The 21023-nt window shown below is 40.0% G+C and overlaps 1 protein-coding gene across 2 annotated transcripts in view; it reads right to left on the bottom strand.

Moving 5' to 3' along the window:
• POLI (DNA polymerase iota) overlaps window positions 1-21023 on the bottom strand; it is a 208294-nt gene that overhangs the window by 94953 nt on the left and 92318 nt on the right. For both annotated transcript variants that reach the window (XM_069219507.1, XM_069219498.1), the window contains one exon: window positions 1663-1899. In XM_069219507.1, the coding sequence (XP_069075608.1) occupies window positions 1663-1899 (237 nt within the window). The remainder of the gene's footprint in view (window positions 1-1662; window positions 1900-21023) is intronic.

Below are 21023 nucleotides of genomic sequence, written 5' to 3'. Positions count from 1 at the left end.
AAGGATATAAGCTACTCAAGGGAGGTGGCAAGGATGTTAAAAAGGGTGTAGATCATACATATAAAAGGGTATCATAGACACTGGAGAAATCTGAAGACCAGATGACACCCAGAAAGTGAAATAGAACATGAGTAGAAATACAAGACATATTTAAACACAGCATCAATATGAGGTGTAAAAAAAAAAAAAAAGATAATGCACGGCGTTCAGTGAGGGATAATTGCCTATGCAAGCGATCAGTGAGAAAAGAATTGACATACAAAAAAGTAAATAAATCAAAGTGGCATCTTAATTAGACACATGAAAACGTTTACAAGCAAAGATCACCCACACACTGAAGGGACTTTGAGCCATCCATGCTAATTAATACTTATCTCAGAACATTAAAAAAATCTTGGAATTAAATTATTGGATAGGGTAATATGGCACCTACTACCACACTAGGACTAACATGAGAAACACATGTGTTCTGAACAGAAACTGTGCTTCGAAGACACAAAAGGCGATGAGAGGAATGCTTGCAATAAGACCAGTGCTTAATATGAGGCAGTGGTTTCTGGTTCTCGGCACTGGCACTTATTTGTCAGTACCGGCACTTATGACAGACTGCCACATGGTGGTGCTGTTTGTATAAATTGGATATGAACACAACAACAGTTGTTTGTTAATTCAATTTGAATAAAAAATGACTGCTACCTGCTTTCCAAGCTATTTTTATAGCTTTGAGGGCCCAGAATAGTCTGAACTGCCACACTTGTTAGGTGTGACTGTTAGTAGTTGGGTTGGTTTTGTCTTTGCCAGCATTGGCAGAGGCAATGGGTGGTGCAAATTGCAGTGACCTCCTGACGAGGGCTCTGCCACTTAATCTTTTTTTTTTTTTTTTTCAAATTAAGCACTGAATAAAACTAACCACTGTCAATGGGTCGGGTGGCGGTGGGTCGGGTAGTATTCCAACTCATTGTTCTTTGGCCAACCATGCACCAGTTTGGACACAGCTATAAGTAAATCTGACTTGACCCTTCCGAAGTACAGTTTAGCCCAAACGGCGTTGCTTGGTCCTCCATGAACACAAGCACAAGCAACAGAAGACAAGTTGGCTGGGCTCAAACTGAGGTAGCCTAGTGGGCAAAAGAACACTGGGTTAGACCGCTTACCCCAAGTGACTGCCAGTGGTTAGACTTATTGAAAGCATTCCTCCTATCACCTTTTGTGCTTGATGTACAGAAACTGTGCATCAGCAAAGTGTGCATCCACCAAATAACATCTTAGGGATTAACAACAGTAGGCATTTAACAGCATATATGACTAGTACATTATTTCTGAAATGCCAGTGCTTGGAGTGGTTGCTTATAAAGGAAGAATTTGACTTACCAACCAATCAGTTTGTCTATGATGTCTCATAGAATACATGGCCGTAAGGGACCCTTCAGAGAATAAAACATCACGTAGAACATCATTTGTCAAAGCAATAACTTGTACTTTCTAGTAATGTATTTCGAGGTCATGCTACAAATTTGATTAGAAATTACTTTATGAGACAATCCAGGTATATTTTATTTTCTATCACAGGGATTTGTACCATGGATGCGTCTGATAGCTTCAATCATGATTTTCATACAAGAAATCCTCAACGGAGTACAACAAGTTGAATGGGTCACTTACCAGGCACTTTGTTGATGTGGTCCAGGCTGTCAATTAAACGCTGGTGGCTTTCAGGCAGAAGAATGGTTTGTTGGTTTGGTTTAAATGTACCACCGACCAGTTTGGAGAGCAGTTTGTTTGAAGCCACGCCTGCACAGCCAGTAAGACCCAGTCGGTCAAAGAGCGCAGCCCTCATTTCTGCTACAATCTGCGATCCAATAGCTAGTCGGATATGCATTGGATCACTCAGATTTAAAGCTGTAAAAGATAATCACCAGCTGAGGACAGATACCTACGGGTTGGTAAAAGCATTGCTACCAATTTAAATGCCAACAAAGAGAGGTGTAATCATAATGTTGTAGTATTTTACACATAAAATAGTAAATATGAAGTTATTAGGACTCTACACATATCACAACTAACACAATAATGACATGTCTATTTAATGTCACTTTTTAGTTTGATGTAATTGTGATATTCAGTTTAAGTTTAGGTTGCCGAGTTGTTAACTTAGTAAAAGGTGGTCCCCAATGCAGCAGCCAGCTTCAGTGTTCTCTTGGTCTCCTACGTACGCTAGCTACTGTTGAAGTGCTTGAATGTCCACTGCTCTCTCACTGTAACTTATAGCACAGCTACACTGCCAAGAGAGGTTGCAGAATAGAGCATTTCAGTTATGTTGATGTGTTGTATTTGCTCTATAATTTACATTTGTAATTCTGCCTAATGGACATGTGATAAGTGCAAAACAAAATATGTATTTACCACTGTGTAGATATCGTCAGTTGGGGCATGCATGCAAGTGACTGCACCACTACAAATGTAACACAACTCAAGGCATGATAGTTGTCATTATGACTCCTGCTATTAAAAGGGACATAGGAGTATAATGTTAAAGATTTTGCTGTGTCCAACTTGTGCAAACATAGGACACTTCCACGTTGTGCCAAAGGGAAGTGACATGGATTAGGTTTACACTGGTCTAGATGTAGCAAATCTTTAGTCCCCTATTAGCATATGGGTGCAGCCTAGAATGCAGAGCCAAAGCGATCCACATTGTGTGAGACACTGCCTGTTTTGAGTGGTCAGCCCATATTATATTTTGGACTGATGCTGCTGGTTGTTTGACTGCGAGAGCTGGGACTCTGCTACTCAGGCTCCAGTGCCTGTATTTAAACCTATTTAAATGAGCTAACTCATAATTAGCCCATTTAACAGTCTAATAATGCTGTAGTATATGGTGTAGAAAATACATCTATGACACAGAAAGGTAAATGTTGCCTGTGATTGCAGCAGTTACTGTGCCACCCCCTAGTGTGACAAGGAAAACATGGCTTTAGGCCTATTGTTGTTGCCTGACTGTCACAGTTTAAATCTGAAGTCATACCTGTCAAAATAACCATTTTGACAGGAGACAAAACATATTTTTAAAATATTAATAAGTCACCCCAATAAAGGCTTTGTAGTCCACACCATAGGCTGCATAATATTTAAATGTACACAGCACAATTTAATGTTAGTATGTACCTTTATTGATAAGCCACCAAAATCTACTTTCCCTATGGCTGTCTTACGAGAAAGCTAGAGTACAGATTTAGATAATAATCGCCTCTAGAGTTTGAGACCAACTAGGAAACTAAATCAACCTTTATTTTTAATATTAATTAAAAGCCCAATTTAATGGTGAAGCTGGATTTAGGAAATGTAACTTTTACAAAGTTACCCTTTCCCTGCTTAAAGCTCTTAGAGACTAATCTGCTGAACAGCCAATGCAGCTTTCGATCAAGTACTTGACTTTAATAAGGTGTGAAAGCTGCTCAGAAAACAGGGAGAGTAGCCTTGGAGGGGGAGATGTTTTGTTGACTTTGAGTTCAGGAACTTAATTAGCTTCAAGGGGTCCTGGCCTTTCAGACATAAATGTCAAGTGATACCTGGAAATGCCCACCTTTTCCCCCATGGTCAGGCTGACACCAAACCCAGTATGAGGACAACTACTCCCAGAATTGGGCTTCAGTGACTACAGAGAAGGGGACAACTCATTACCCTGACCTCACCTCTTGGCGGGCACACAGGATCTGCACAAGGGGAAAAGCGTTTCCCCATCTTATATTTTGGGAATAAGGAGTACTGCGCATTGTCTGCAATACAGCAAACAGGAACTGCTGCCAAAAGTGGGTAGGTCTGCCTCAGGGACCTTTTAGCCATTTGGCTAGGGAAGAGCCAGGCGTGAACCACACCTGTAACCTGGAGCCACATATAAATATGGCACCCCAAGGAACCATCCTCAGAACACTTTCTGGACTCGCAGAAGATAATAAATGGCCTGGACATGCTGTCACATCAGAGGAGCCAGGAAGGACTGTACCTGCTCCATTTCATACGCAGGACGTAGAAGTAGACTTCAAGGGTCAGTTGGCTGACCTCCAGGGACACAATAAACTGCAAGAGGACTTTTCCTGAAGTACCCAGCTGACCAGTAGCAACTGGACATGAAATGGACCCTGCTGCTGGTCTCTGCCTGACACCCTGAAAGTATCTACATGTCTCTCCAGAGGCCCAGGAGGCACAGGGCTAAGAAGTGTATTCCTCTAGATGTTTAAGCACCAGAAGAAACTTTTGAGAACTTTGTTCCAAAGCTTCAACGGGATTCACTGGACAAAGTATCCAACTGGCAGTTCCATGGTGTCAGTTTAGATTTCAGATTCATCCTAGACACGTCTCCCAGCACCACAGAAAAAGTGACTAAGGGGGTCATTTTGACCTTGGCGGACGGCGGAGGCCGTCCGCCAAGGTACCGCCGCTGAATGACCGCACTGCGGTCAAAAGACCGCGGCGGCCATTCAGACATTTCCTCTGGGCCGGCGGGCGCTCTTCCCTGCAACGAGGACGCCGGCTCAGAATTGAGCCGGTGTAGTTGCAGGGGTGCGACGGGTGCAGTTGCACCCGTCGCGTATTTCAGTGTCTGCTTAGCAGACACTGAAATACTTTGCGGGGCCCTCTTACGGGGGCCCCTGCAGTGCCCATGCCATGGGCACTGCAGGGGCCCCCAGGGGCCCCGCGGCACCCCCTACCGCCATCCTGTTCCTGGCGGGAGACCCGCCAGGAACAGGATGGCGGTAGGGGGTGTCAGAATCCCCATGGCTGCGGAGCGCGCTCCGCAGCCATGGAGGATTCACAAGGGCAGTGGTAAACCGGCGGGAGACCGCCGGTTTACCCTTTCTGGCCGTCAGAATGCCCTCGGGAGCACCGCCAGCCTGTTGGCGGTGCTCCCGTGGTCGGTGACCCTGGCGGTCACCGGCCGCCAGGGTCAGAATGACCCCCTAAGTCCCTTTCTTCATTGGGACTTTTCAGCAAAAATCACCAAAGCTCCAGAGGGACCAACCTACTTCAAGAATATGGGCTTCAGCTCCACAGCAGCAGATATATTTTCAGCCGCAACCCACTTTGAGAGGATTTTTCTTCTCAAAACTAGACAAAGTCCTTTTCTGCAGTGGAACGTAGACATTTTTCAACTTTTTGACTTCCATATTTCACTGGAACCAGTCCACTTGGTGTATTTGACCCGTGCTTCATCGCGGTCAGCCTGAAATGGCACCTTGATCTAAGTTTATCGTGATCATTGACTTCCATTAGGCGCTTTATTTTTCTTGGAGCTTTTTCATCTTTAATCTTTAAAAAATTTAATCTCCAGTTCCACTTATTGAATGTTTGTCATTCTGCTGTCATTTTTACTATTACATTTTTCTATATTTTTATAAATTGGAGTTGGATTTGTAATATGTTGAGTCCCTGCCATTTTAAATGGTGTGGTACTTCTAAATGCTTTACACATTTTCTTTATATTAAGTCTGAGTGCTCTGTACTAAGGCTACCAGGGATTGAACTCAGGTTTAAATTATTGAAACTCCTTTGGCTGAACATACCAGGTTAATTATTTTATTACTTGTGGTGAACCACTATCCACGCAATTAGTAATTCACTTTCTTTAATACAATGCATTTGGCTTAGCTCCACCCTAGTTCAGTACACTTGTGCAGTTGGGAGTTCTAATCAGGAATTAATATTCGTAGTGCCGCAGCCTGAGACCTTAATTTACAGTAACAGCTTTTCATAGTCAGTTGCAGTGACATTTTTCTTAGGGTATTTTTAAGTATTACCAAATTATACTTAGTGGTCAAAACTATGGTAACTTTGCTGAAACATTAATGACTCAACCTTCACAATACATCAAGACAACATTTCAGCCATTTTACTTCACTGGGATCTCAATGCTTTAGTAGCAGGCATCACTATACAAGGTTGAAACCCTTGTGGGATTTTCTCCATTTTATCAGACCAATATATGTTTTCCCCCCAAAACACCAGAACTGTCCATTTATCCATTCTGGGATCTCAGTGCCTTGGGTGGAGACCTTGCTATAGATGGCTGAAATCCTGGTGGCATAAAGTGATGTTTTCCATTTAAAATTTAAATTCAAAATTGACTATTACGATGCACAGGACATCCATAAAAGCATCATACAATAAAAATAAAAATAAAACAAGAATGAACATGTAAGCCATTAAAAATAGCATAAAAATAGTATAAAGCAGATAATATACAGTAATGTTAGCAGCAGAATTAAGGCAACAAAGTTTTTGCGAGCTAGTACAGCATGCTTTCAAAAATCCCCAAAGTGCAAAATAGCTGTATCATCAGATAACTGAAGTAAAAATCTAAACGCTGGCCTGCATTGTCTAATAATGAGACACTTAGAACTTACAGAAGAATGGGATGTGCAACACCGATTGGCCTGACATTTCACTACAAGGGCAAGACCCCTCGTCAAGGTTCTTCGTAAAACCCAATGAGAAATAACAAATATTTTATTATGTCCGATCTAAAACAAAAAAAATAGGGAACGCACCCAACAGCCCCGTGCACGCCAAAGATAGTCTGGAAGGCAATTAAATTCAGTTAAACTTAAATAGGCAGCAAAACACCCCTGCTGCAGGACTCCACTCGCGATTTAAGCGTGTCAGCTTATCTGCACCTGGGCTCTGCCTTACTTCAGGGCTTTCTGGGGGATGAAGTCCCACCCCACATTGGTGCAGGCAGAGTTCAGGGAATGGAATTGCGGACAGAAAACACCTCTTTTCCATTTGTCAGTATAGATTTTCTCTCAAAACTTTAGAGCTGACTGTCAGTTAATCCATTATTTTTAATAATAATCAATGTCGTGTTTGCACACCCTTGCTCTACACGGCTAAAATCATGGTGGAATAAAGTGATTTTCTCCATTTATCACTTCAGTTTATGTTTTCGCCAAAACATTATAACTGGCTGACAGTATACCTTCTTATCTAATACCGTATACATTGTTAATTATCTTTTCTTGGCAGAATGTCATTGTTATGTATTAAGACTGCTTTGCCTGCAATAGCTCAAGCTCATCCCTTGTATCTTAACACCTTTGTCTTGTTCAAACTGCATGATAAAGAAAAAGCGAATTACCTCATCACAACAAAATCATTCCTTTTAAAACCCAACTCATCTCAGCAATTAATCCTTTTCTATGCTTGCTGTCGGCGGGTCATGCTGAGCATCCAAGTATCAAACTCCCATACTTTCATAGCTGAACCACAGAAAAACCTCACCATCAACTAATCTGGAAATAGAACTCGCAATTCATGAATGAAATTCTGGTAGTATAAAGTGATATTTCCCAAAACGTCATGTAGCTGCATTCCCAGCCACAGTTTGACAGGGCAGTACAGTCGGGAAAGAGGCTTAAATATATATGGATTGTGACATTGAATCGTTGCGTTCATGCCCATAGTTAGCTAAAGCTTCCAAGGATTTTGGAAAAGAGTCCACTTAAATTCTCTCCTGAACTTATAACGGATGTCTTATCCCACAGCGGGGCTTATCGTGTTACATGATTCCAGGTCTCAAAGTACTAGAGCTTTTTTTTATAAAAAATGTTGTAGGAGCCTGTTATCTGGTGCAGTTCTCAAACTGATGGTTAGTTGGGCACTGTTCCAGCTCGTATGTGTTGCAATAGCCTGCTCAGGTTTTAAGACCCTGAGCCAGTACAGTATGAAAGCTATGCCAGGAACCTTGAAGAAGAGACTTTATTCCATGGGCAACCATTTTAAGGAAGTTGTGTTGATGTTCTATGATCTGCCCTTTTCATGCATAGAAGTACGTTTGTTGCTTGGTTTTTGCACAAGTTGGCGCTGCATTATGAACTTCTTGACGCTGTACACTCCTAGTGCAGGCTTCTAGCGAAAGGTTAGCACAACATTAAAATGAACAGATATTTCAACAAATATAAACTTAAGTTAAAATACCAGTCATTTCGGCATGAACACAGAATTTTGTCTTCAAATCCTCTACCCTTTGCAAATACTCTTTTCAAGCTCCTATTGCTGATGTGGAAATAAGGCGAACAGTCTTCAACTTTAAATGTCATCCTGGCATAACAGGGTAACAAGTCTTTAGTATAGGTGGAAGTTTATCAATATAAAGGAAAGCAATCTCCATGACATAAACCAGTAGTTCTTAACCTGTGGTCTGGATACCCCTGGGGGTCCGCGTTTGTTTAGAAAATTAAATAATATTAAGAGATTAATAAAGGGTATTTTATTAAAGAAGATAAATTAAAATTGAAAATGTTTCATAAATGTAAAGGGATTTTAAATTGGGGGCTAAACTTTAAGGTGGTTTCTTCAGACTGACTTGTGGGACGTACAGGGAAAGGAGAACTGTTGCTGCAGTGAGACTCGGAGTCCCATCATGCTGAGCCAAAGAGAGGGGGGCTGACCCTGTTTCACCTGCGCTGCATGCGTGAAAGCGCCCTTCCACCGCCCACAGTGCAGATGTACAGGGAAAGGAGAAATGTGTTGCTTCTGTGGGACTCAGTGTCCCCGTGTCCTGCTGAGCCAAGAGGGAGGGGTTGACCCTATTTCCCTCGCACCATGTACTTGAAAGCACCCTTTCACCTCCTGCGGCATGGGACGCACCCGTTCTGTGCCCAGACAAAGCCCAGGCCAAGGGCAGGCCCATCTGTGCCCATCCACAGCCGTTTGAGGCCAGACTGGGCCACCCCTCATGGTGCTATCATCTTCTGCTTCAGCAAAGGTAGGAAGTTTGCTGTTTGTTTGAACCAGCAGGGCAAGGCCCGTCCTTCCACATAATTATGGTTAAAAGGAAACATACTCAAGGCCCAGGTGGGTAATGCATACTGGGCCTAAAATCAGTAAACGATATCAACAACTATTTAATAGATGTCGTGGGTTTGACTTAGAACAAAATAACCAGTGTAGAAGAAAAGCTAGCCGTGACCAAGCAAGCGACAAACACTGTACCTGGGGTATAACCGTGGAAACACAGAATAGTGTAACTCCAATTATTCATAGGCCTATGACCCCTAATGAAAGTGTAAATCCAGGAAAGCCAACTTATGCTCTGTGTGTTTTGAACCAGCTGCTTGAAATCTCAGAACTTTCAGACACCACAGGTCACCCACCACCTAAAAAAAGCAAGCAACCCGAGAAGGTATCTAGCCCTGATGCTATTCCCCGCTAAAAAAACAGAGCATCTAGAAAAAGTACCCTAAAAAAGTGGGAACAAGGGGCCAGATGTATCATGAAGTGCTTTTGCGATTCGGATACCTGCGAATTGTTTGCATTTCCAAAATTGCAATTTCTTAACTAGAAATCGCAATTTTGGAAATGCAAAACCCCAGGGTGCTGGGGGCCTAAGGCCCCCTCTGCTGCACCCCAAAATTATTTTTGTCACCATGTAAGGTGCACACATGCCAAAAGGGCATGTGTGCTTTACATGTAAATTTTTAAAATGCATTTTAAATACATTTTTAAAATTTGCACATGGTTACCACCAAGTTCAACTTGGTGGTAAATAGCGATTCCTAAATGCCCAAATCGCATTTAGGAATTGCTTCAGACATGTGCTAAGGTATCGTAAATAAGGATTCGTTATTTGCGATTTCTTATTTAGAGAGTCGCAATTTGTGACTCTCTAAACAGGGTCGCAATTTTAAGGAATCGCTATTCTAGCGATTCCTTAAAATTGCGTTCAGAATGTCTTTCATACATTCTGAAATGGCATTTTGCATTCGCAAACGGGCATTTGCACCGTTTGTGAATGCAAAATGCTTTCATACATCTGGCCCAAGGCCTTTAAAAAGGAAAAATAGATTCATATAGCTAGAAAATATCGAACACTTTAAAAAAATCTACATTCAAAGCTGGAATCTATTGAATTGAAGGCTTTGCAGGAACTCAATGAAATCAAAGAGGGTTATTGCAGTAGAGAGAACCTGTAATGCTGCTCCAAGCATATTAGAAACTGCTGTGGTTCGCAAGCCGATTATTCTTGATCAATTGGTGCCTTTAGCTGCGGTTAGTCGGGGGCTGGTGCAAGAAATGGAAAGGTGCCACATAAGCCTATAGCAAGGACCTTGTGGCAATACAAACGTTAACCCTCAGATCCTTGAACACTGCAGGAGTGAAAACCAAATTGGAGAAAGATTGGCTAAATTACATCCGCACCACAGAACTGTTGTGCTTTCAATAAACGCGGCACACCAAAATGTTTAAAAATGAATGACTATGTTGCAATTATTACTTCTGCTATTCCCTTGGCCCATGGGCGAGCAAAAAACGGCAACTGCGGCACCTGTGACCATAAGAAAGACTTTTACGAACTCTCCATTTTCCAATTGGTGCTCCTTCAGCCTGACATGAAAATATTTATCCTGCTGATAATTTTTTATAATAATATATTTAATGGTAAACAATATGAGACTATGGGGGAGCTCAACAAAAAACGAGGATATTTATGAAAGGTATTACTGGGGAAGTGTTATAGTGTGCATGGAATTGGAGGCCCCTCCAGATAAAGTCATGTCAGGCTTCTGTAGGATTACCTCCACTACTTCAGACAGTTTACAAAAATTCTAATCTAAGAACAAAGAAAGTGAGTAAGGGCTGGTTTGGACGTCACTGTACACAAGCAAACTGTGAATTAAAAAGGTCCTTAAACGATCGCCCAGGGACAGAGAGGAAATTAAACTGCTCATGCTAAACTATAAACAGGCCTTATATCAATGCAAGAATTAATTGAGAGAGCAGCCATGGGTCAGCCTGGAACAGGCAGTACAAACAAAAGACAGAATGGTATTCTGGAACATAATTAACTCCCCATGTCTGAAAGACAATGCGGACCCAAGAGTTCAGGTGTTAGTTTCCACAACAGATTGGATAGATCGCTTTAAAAGCCAGGGATGTGGAATTCCTATCGCCCAGGTCAAGGGCAACAAGTTTCCATGTTTGAGGTCAAGGGCAACAAGTTAGCTTTTTTAGTTAGTCCTTGGGACAAGTAGGCCCACCCCCCTGCAGCACAAACCCTGTGGCTGACAGTTTACAGAGAAGGGAACATCGGCAGTTGTGGTAATGTGTGTCCATATGTTAATGCTGTTAGAACTTTTATTTATAGTTCATTAATGAAAAGTCTTCATTATTAGGGTGAGGTCTGTAAATAAACGTTTTAAGGTCACAAACTGCACTACTGATAGTGGTTCCAGTAAAAAAATAAAAAATAAAAAAAGTGTACACATGTTTGAAAAGTTTAACAATATGAGGCTAAGTAAAATGCTCCCAGAATGCTCTCTGATTAGATGCAAATGTTTACAGAAGCTTGTAAGCAACAATGATTATTTGCTTTCAAAATAACATGTTCAGAAAAAAATGCAAGTAGTAAAAAAATGTTTCGCTACTAGGACATTTTAGGTGCTAATTCCTTGAAGCATCATTTAGTAAAATGTGTTGATGCATGCTAGTATTTCCAAAAAATATTCCTAATGGAAAATCAGTGTACCCACATTCAACAATATTATGGAAAGCATAAAAATAAACAAGCACTGGCAAAGCCAACGGATACAAAAATGTTTGTGAGTCTTTTGGTTATGTCAACGCATGTCTTGTTTTGACATGGCTTTTGTAACACCTTATTGTTGTGGGAGCTGCCAAGCTGTCACCATTGTAACAAATAATGGCAAAAAGGAAAAAAAAAAAGATTTTGGTCTCAAAAAGCACCAATTGCCACCAATGGTGTAACAAAGGCCCAGCAGCCCCCCTCCAGGGGTCCGGCTCAGCAAAGCACCTGCCCTTACTGAGTCTGGAGGTGGGGGCTCAATGTTCTTTGCGGGGGGAGGGGCTCCAGTTTTGTTACACCACTGAACAAAACTACTTTGTGTGCCTATATGCTCCCTGTGGAAGCTTAGAACGTGATCACTCACAGTAAAGCCAGCCAATAGATAGAGAGAGAAATAGAAGTTTAATAAAAACAAAATGTCTTTGTTAAAGTCAGACCTAATTAGAGACCCAATTCTTAAAGAAAGTCACAAAAGTGCATCCATGGTTTATGTCTTTGAATTAGTGGCTTTCATGAATTCACAAGAACTTACAGAAGTAGACCAGGAAATCGTACTCCTAGAAAATATTTGTGAACTTTATTATAGCACGAGCAAATAGGCATGTGTAGAATTGCTCATTTGAAAATCTATAGAGCATTTATAAGTTCACTTTCCCTCCAACTACTTTTTTCCTAACCCTGGAATAACTTCTACTTCTGCCATTGTCAGGAGTACATTTTCAATCTTTCTCATATGGGAAAAGTGTAGAGAAGAGCTAGTGAAAATCATTAAAATATAGAAGTTAGTAAGTTTGCAGACTCAAAGGCATTCCAGCCCTGGAACTACTGTTTACTCCTTCCTCCAGTACCAGTATGTAGATATGCGGAAACGTGACAAAATAAGGAAATTGCTATAGTAGGGATTGAAATTGCACGTACTCAAGATCTACTATAGTAGTAGCCCTGACATAATAAGAGAGGCTATTCTCAGAGCTCTTGCATAATGAGATTGTTGCCATAATGTGTCACGGCACTATAAGGCACAAAAGGGACAAGAAGATTTTTTTTTTACAGGACAAGTAGATGTAAGAAGCAACCTGTCCCATGGACAAGTAGATATTTTATTAAATTTCACACCCCTGAAAAGCATTTTTAGCCAAGAGACTGAACAACTGGTTACTATTGGGAGTAATAATAATATGATGACAATGCCTCTACAAGCAACTAGCCTAGAGGAGGTAGTAACCGCTATTGGAAAATCTAATGCCATGAAAGCTCCCGGTCCTGATGGGGTGCCAGTGGATGCATTTAAGTCTTCCACAGAATCGTGGACACCAATCCTGACACAGGTTTTCAATGCTGTGGTTCAAGGGATCAAACCTCATACTTGGACCGATTCTATTATTGTCCATATATTCAAAAATAAGCCTGGGCCTTTGATATACCGCCGTAAAAAAAAATGTTGTCCAGAGATTTTCATTTTTGTTTGCGTTTTTGGATCATTAGAGTAGTAATGTAGCTTGAGTAGACAATGCTGATCCGGGCCAAATTTTTCTGGATGACATTTTTAAAAACGGCAGATGCATTGCAGTGATGATGTAATATTTCAGGAACCATGAGACCTATATACTTCATTTTGGTGTCAAAATAGGTTTGGGGGTCAAGTTATCTTATAGAGACAGAAAATAATTTCTCAGATCAACCCTTCCGCCATTTTCCAAATTGGCGGCTACAATAGCGGAAGAAGAGACATACATAGAAATGAAACTATAATAATTTGAAATCCTTTTATGTATAAACCAAAACAAGGTTTATGATCTGAAAATTAAAAAATGTGTATCACTTCTGTTTTATACACATTTTCACAGTTCACTTTATTTGTTTTCGGCAATCGCTGGTGGTACATTTGCACAATGTTGAACATTTGAGAAGAGCATATTGACAGGGACATCTTTATGTATCATAGGTTTTGTAAGTACATGTATATGTAAGCTCTGTGGGTAGAGGCGTTGGAAATTCCAAAGGTTTTAGCACCCCATCGATATCTTCACAACCAAATCATATGGATCTTTCTCTACAAATGCATGATCCAAAACATTTACACCTCTCCTGATCAAGTAGTACACTCTCTTAATGTGTTCGCGCACAGAATATGACGTCGGTGGAAGGTCACTTAGCAGAACTGATCTCTTGAACTCACTGTAACGAAGATGGTCAAACGTGTGACAGTCAGAACTGGTTTTCCACACACGCACAAGGTATTTTTCTACGTCTAGGTATTTTTCTTCTGTCTCAGCAAATCCTTTTAGAAACTTCACAGGTTCAGCAGTTAAAGTTCCAAGCTTTGTTCCAATTTTGCTCATACTGTCATCTGTAGAAATATGTGCCTTGCTAAGAACACTGGAGATCTCTAGGTCAAGTTTCTTGTACAGAATAGGAAGTGGGATTGTGTCTTTTCTAGCCTGTTCCATATCGGATCCATAACTCTGGCAATCCTTGATGGTGGCTTTGAGGATAATAAAGGATGACCTTGATGAATTCCAAGATTCTGGCCGTAATGAGCTTTAGGCCTTGATATTAAGGATTATCTTGATGAATTTTGAACGTGTGGCTTGGATGAAAATTGAGGATTATGTTCATGAATTTTGAGATTATGACAAATTTACAAAATTGATACTGGACAATATTTATTTTTCGTTATTTTTGTATATTCTTTCTGATTACTCATTCTGTGTAAATATATTTTTTGACCATTAGCTTTTCTATGTATTGGAAACTAATTATATGAAAAACTGTTGTTTATTTAGATTGGATTGTATTCAGATTAGGAGCCATATTATATTTATTATTATGAGCATGGCATATAAAGATTATTGTCAGTAGTTGTTTGCTTATATTGCTATCATTAATTTGTTTGTCCGGTGTTTCTAATTTTTATTTCCTTTTTTGTCTCTGTCTTATATGTCTGTCTCTCTGTGTTGCAGTTGAATTTGTTATTGTTCTCTATTGTAATTCAGATGATTGAGTTTCAGGTTTTGGTATGTGGGGGAAAATTGTTTCTTTATAAATGTGTAGTTATTTTTTTCCAGATTTCTTAGTGTATATTAATAAAATTATTTTTCTGTTTAGAATATATATTGATATTGGATTAATTCATATGTGAGTATCGGATGTGATGCTCCGATTGTAGTGCCTTGTAGTGCCCTTGATCACTCTCCATATTAGATTAGGGACCCCTGTTTAAATGTCCTTTACTGTAATCCTTGATGTATGAACATTGTAACAAATCTAACTAGCACAATAATAACATTTGTGTCATTTGACAGTACAATGACTCGACTGGAACCATTTCGAACAGCCAACTCAACATGTGGCACAACACGATGGTCAGCTTCCTCCAATTTGCTGTTAAGTTCTTGAACAATATGGCCTGTACCTTTTGAATATCTCTCTACAGGCACCAACTCCTCATTGACAATCATCCCACTAGCAATAATTGGAAATTCAATGTTCACAGAAGCATCAGCAGTGTTTTTGCAAGTCAACATCTCCAAGTTCATCTTGTTCGATGACCAGAATTTATCAATTTGCACATGTATAGTTGTTGAATTTTTGATGCAGGCAAGGTCAATTGTTCCAATTGTAGACATCCGTCTGTTTCTCTCATATTCTCTGACAGATAGCTCAAGATAAATGTCAAAGACAATGTGCAGCTCTAGCAAGGTGCACACTGACTTTGATATCTGTAGACCACTATGAACGGCCTCTCCGAAGTTTGAATAGGTAAAATCTTCACCATTCGAAATTGTGACATAGTCCACAACAACAGTTTTCAATGAGGCCACATTTTCAAATTGAAAGTCTTCAGGTGAAAGTTTTTTCCCGAGCTCTTGTAGGAGTTTGTGCTTCACTGGTTTTGTTGCAGCATCTCCGTCAAATCATGCGTTTGTTGGAAGAAGATCATGAGACAGAATGTTCTTGATAAATTCACCCCTTTCTTTTTCTACATCCATCTCTTTATGTACTTGCAAAATATTTTTTTTTGTAACATGTTTAGTTGTGTCTGGTTGGACGAAACTCTTATGGCAATTAAAGCATGAAAGTTTAGCTTCAGTGATTAAGTCAAACAGCTTTTTTCCTGTCAATACAAAACTCTCTTGCTTCAGTTCTGCGTATAGTTTCGATCCATGTTCCAGAACACCTTGTAGACGTGTCTTTAAATTGTTATCCACATATTGTTTGGTCACAAAGTTGTTTAGTCGCACAGACTCAGTCATTTCAAAGGGGTTTCCTTGCTGCTGCATGAAATGAAGAAGGCTGTCAACATGTTTATTAAAACGTTCCCCTCTCTTTCCCACAAGTTTGTGGTGAGATAGTTTCATGGTGGTCCATTAATTTAGAATTTGTCATCTCTCTGAAAACATTACAAATAGAAAGGACTTCATGGTAAACTAGCTGCTATTGAGCAACATTTTCACTCTTATGTGTCTGACCAACAATTCCCATGGAGCTTTTCTGTGATCGTTGGATCGTCTGTTACAGTTTCATATCTGGAGCCACAGGATTAAACCTTCCCTCTCTGTCTCTCACCACAAAATGTCTTTGGATTAATTTTCTGTAGATGTATGTTTTTTCCACCTCAAGCTTCTTCACTCTTTTCAAATACCAGGACCCATATTTCAGGTAGCTAATACAACTGAATTTGGGAAACACAGTAATCAGTGACTCCACAGTCTTCACGTGCAACTCCCAATCACCTTCACAATCATGTACCAAGTGTTTCACTAGAGCCATCATGTGTAAAACATTTCCCCAGTACTTGCAAAATTCATATTTTTCTTCACTTTCTTTGGCATACTCTATGAACTTGGTTTTCAGGTTATCTGATTTTGAACTAAGTGATCTGAACATTGCCAGGCTTTGAAAATTGGCAGGATTAGCTGGTCTTCAAATTGAGCAAGCATATTTGGTAAGTTTTATTTTTTTAGAGCTGTGTATACGGTTGAGTTATTTGTGACTGGAGATGGGTAAAAACCCAACCTTCTTCATTGGGAAGGTATTCTGGGAGAACAGAGAATGAATTCCAGCCCACAAACGAACTGGCTTTTGTTCATCTTTCAGTCCACACCAAATAAGCAATATGATAAATTCAGTTAAATCAGCTTTGTGGACCGCAGCATTGGGTAGAAGAAGAGCCATGTCCTCAGCCACTTAGAAACTTTCTGATAGGCTGGGACGTGTGGATGGCTTGAGTGATTTTGTACATGTTGGCAAGGCAGCTGGATTATGAGTTTGCAGCTTTGTTTGTTTATGCCAGCTACTTCATTGGTACAGTCCTGAAAAAGGACCACAGCAGTATCATGTGTGCTGGATGTTCCAGACAAAGAGGAGGGGGCTTCAAAATCAAAATTATCAAGAGCAGCAATTATAAATCCTTTCGTGGTAAAGTAACTTGGAAGTGGTGTGCTGTCAGATTCATAAGATTTTACAGCATGAGCTGCTAACAAGTTCCTGCTCCGTACAACGTTATTATAACTTTTTGATACACCAATCCTATTCATTGAAGTGATTAATTCTCTACTTTTGCACATGTCGTAGATAGAATGGGCAAGTCACCATGTGTAGCGGAGTTTTCTTTTTGCCGTGATGTAATTCATGAAACACGATTTGGAAAAGACAGTACATTTGCACAGCATAAGCCTGTAGGTTCAAGGGATTATCTTCCACTTCTTCGCTTACAACTTCAAAGCCATCATCATTAATGCTGTCGGTTTCTGTTCCGAACTCAAGAACTTTAGTTTGGAACAGTTTAGCTTTGCTGAGGATAAACAATGACAACATCAGGCATTTTTGTTGATATCCATGATTTTCAGAGCTCTGGGACATCATTTCTCATTAAGTCCAAAATCTAAATATTTCGGGACATTTCTTAAAATGGTTCCTACTGATTTCACTGCATCCTGTGATCTTATTTTGCCAGCAAGAACATCAGGAGTCAAATCAGCTCAGAACACCATACGTGGCTCATTCTTTTTCTTAGTCTGAGGAAAATGAATTCTGTCAATGTACATTCTAATCAGAAAAATCTTAATTTTATTATTATGGATCAATACAATTTCATCAATGTTGACCATTATTTCTCTGATCTCACTGAGTGTGAACCCGTAGCCAGCACTCAAGAGTGGCTTTAAAACTTAATTTGCTTATTCAAAGAGTGCAAACTTAACTGAAGGCTGGCAGTTATGTTGCTCCTAGGAGCCCATTGTACATTCATGTTTTCAAGTGTATGCACACATGCAGTTCGAATGGACATACAAATCCACTGCAAATACATTCACCTCGCTGTTTAGATCAGCTACTTGGCTGGAAACTTTGCCTTGGAAGAAACTAGCTGCAGATAAAAACATGCTGGCCCTCTGAGACTCACATACTCTGTACTTTGTTCTTTCATCAATCCCTTTGGCCTTTGTTCTGGCTAAACCACAGATAGCACATTGAAGAGCCTCTGCTTTCTGATCAGTTGTTGGAGGTAGATAAGGGGTAGCCATCGATCTTTTAAGTAGATCGGCATTGGGTTTGGTTGTTGCTGCTTTCCCAAAAGACTCTACTCTTGTGAATCAATGTTTTCTGCTATTTTGTACACAATTTTGTCCAGGCTTTTTTCCACTGTATACAATTTGAGGCACTAGTTGTTACAAGGATAAAATATTTGATCCTCTTCACCCATCAGTTTAAATCTTTGGTGAACTTCTCTTGCTGTATTTCTGTAGCATCTCGAACTCTCTTCTCTCCTGCCAGAGTTAATGTTTGCTTTTTTTCAGATTAGTTTGACATATGACACATTTTTCTTTGTTGAAGGAGTCCTCAGATTTTGTAGTTAGCAACACTCTCTCAGGAGGTAAAGAACCTCTGCTACCACCTGCTTTGCTCATGTTTATGAATTTGAATCAATGGAAAACCTGAAAGAAAAACAATATTAAAATAAAATACCAATACGATGACGAAAACATATCATTATAGAGCTGCCATTTTGTAAGATGGTGGAAGGGTTGCTCTGAGGAGTTATTTTCTATCTCTATAAGACTATTTGACCCCCAAAACGTATGTTTTAAAACCAAAACAAAGTATTTAGGTATCATGGCCCCTGAAATATGACATCGACAGAGCAACACATCTGACGTTTTTAGAAATGTCATCCTGAAAGAAAAAAAAAAAAAATCAGCCCAGATTTGCAATGTCTACCCAAGCTAAATTACTTCTCCAATGATACAAAAACACAAATCAAAAATGAAAATCTCTGAACAATTATTATTTTTACGGCGGTAGATCAAAGGGCCATGACTATAAAGGGGAAGGGTGGGACCCTAAATGTTACCGCCCAATATCCCTCCTGAACACCTCTAAAAAAATTTATGGGGAGAATCATTCTGGACAGACTAGATACTAGGGCCGTAGTTAATCGTCTGTTAACTGATTCCCAGTATGGCTTCAGTAAGGACATAGGGACCCTGGAGCTATGCATTAAACTTCACCTCATAACTAGCAAGCACACTCTAGCTAATCAGGGACATATCAATCTTTTTGTTGTTGGTTTAAGCACTGTTCTTGACCTGGTAAACCATACTAATTTATGGAAGACCTTGATGGAAATGTGTGTCCCAACGGACACAGTTTTACATCTGTCCCAAATGCATGCTTCAATGACATCTCGTGTGAGATATCGGTTAGAGGGCAAGTGTACCCCGAGTTTTAGGGTCACCAGAGGTATAAGGCAAGGATGTGTCTTAGCCCCTATGCTCTTTTCCCTCTACATAAATGTGGTCGATAAGAAGCTTCAAGTACTAGAAGCTGATGCACCAACAGTAGGATCCCCCTCACCCCTGTACTGACGACGCAGTTATATTGTCTAGAACCCCAAATAGTCTACAAAAACCAATCAACGGTTTAGCTGCATATATGGAGCAAAAGGACCTTAGATTAAATTTGTTGAAGACCTTCATAATGGTGTGAGGGGGGTGGGAAGGTTAGGGATGAAAAAAGTCCAGTTCATGAGGGATCGTAAACTAGAGGAAGTACAGAAATTCTCCTACCTAGGTGTACTATTTTCACAGTGTGGATCTTGGAAACACCCTTGTAGATCTGGCGAAGTTAAAGTTTACCAGGTCTATTGAGGCCCTGTTTGGCAATAAACATATACAGGAAATGTTGAAGCTTTATAGGTGTAAATGCATTTCATTGGTAACACATGGGGCACCTCTCTGGGGTCTGACGGGCATAATACTCTGCAATTTCAGGAAAACTCTTTTTGGGCAGGCTCCTAGCTGTTCCACATACTGTACCAACCTTTATCACTCAGAGAACTGAGCACGCCTCATCTCGATGATACAGTAGATAAGAGTGCTATAACTGCTTGGTACAGTGTCTGGAGCAAAGCAGGAACGAAATTTACAAGAGATGTAAACACCGACTGCCTTACTCTTGAACATTATCACAAAATTCTGTGGCTGGCTCATGTGAATAGGTTAATTAAGGAGATTGATGATAATATTTCCATTGAGACTCCGGTTAGTATTCTACAGTATCATAAGAGAGAAATAAAAGAAATGTTCACTAACAAGCGAGCTATAGAGAGAGAAAACAGGGAAAAGAAAAAATCAACAGTATCTAGAGACTGGAAGGGACGGTACAGCAGGGGTTGCAGGGTTATCTTGTGATAGTAGCAGATATAGAAAAAAATTCTACTTCACAAGACTGAGGCTAGGCATTTTACATCACAATGTGGCAATTCCAAAAAGGGAGGCATGGTCTAAAAACCACCCTATGTAAATGTGATGGGAAATCTATACAATCCACTATGAACCTTATTCTGTTTTGTACATGTTTTTAGTGACATAAGAAAACCCTTTTTACATCCTTTGCTTTTACCAAAGAGATTTCTACCACACCAGGAAGCCTATAGGTTGTTGTATAACATTGAGACAGATCTTATCTGTTATGCCATCATTTATTTAATTACATGTGGCATTATCCAGAGGGAAACATTAACATTGTACGACAGTCTGCTATATGAAACAATCTAATGAGGGCAGAGCTATTTTTTGGGCCTTTGAAGTGTAATTAGTTGTAACTATTTTGTGTGTACCTCAGGATTTCTTAATATATTATGTATTGGTCCCTTCTTTAAATGTCACAACAGAGTATACTGAAGGATTTAATGATGGTCCGAACTTTTCTGAAAACTGACAGGGAATGCCATTGTAACTGAAATCGAGATTTTGCACATTCCTTAATTGTGATATATATTTTTTATATGGTTATGTTTGGTAATTTCTTGTATGTTGCACATTCCTTTATTGTGATGAAATATATTGTTTTATATGGTGATTCTTGGCATTTTCTTTGAATGTAGCTCAAGATCCTAACATATAATGTGTCAGTTCATCCTTAAATGGTACAGTAGAATTCA

This window comes from Pleurodeles waltl, chromosome 1_1, assembly GCF_031143425.1.
Source record: "Pleurodeles waltl isolate 20211129_DDA chromosome 1_1, aPleWal1.hap1.20221129, whole genome shotgun sequence".
Classification (NCBI taxonomy): Eukaryota; Metazoa; Chordata; class Amphibia; order Caudata; family Salamandridae; genus Pleurodeles; species Pleurodeles waltl.
The sequence above is the reverse complement of the archived record's forward strand: the minus strand, read 5'-3'. Positions and strand labels throughout refer to the sequence as shown.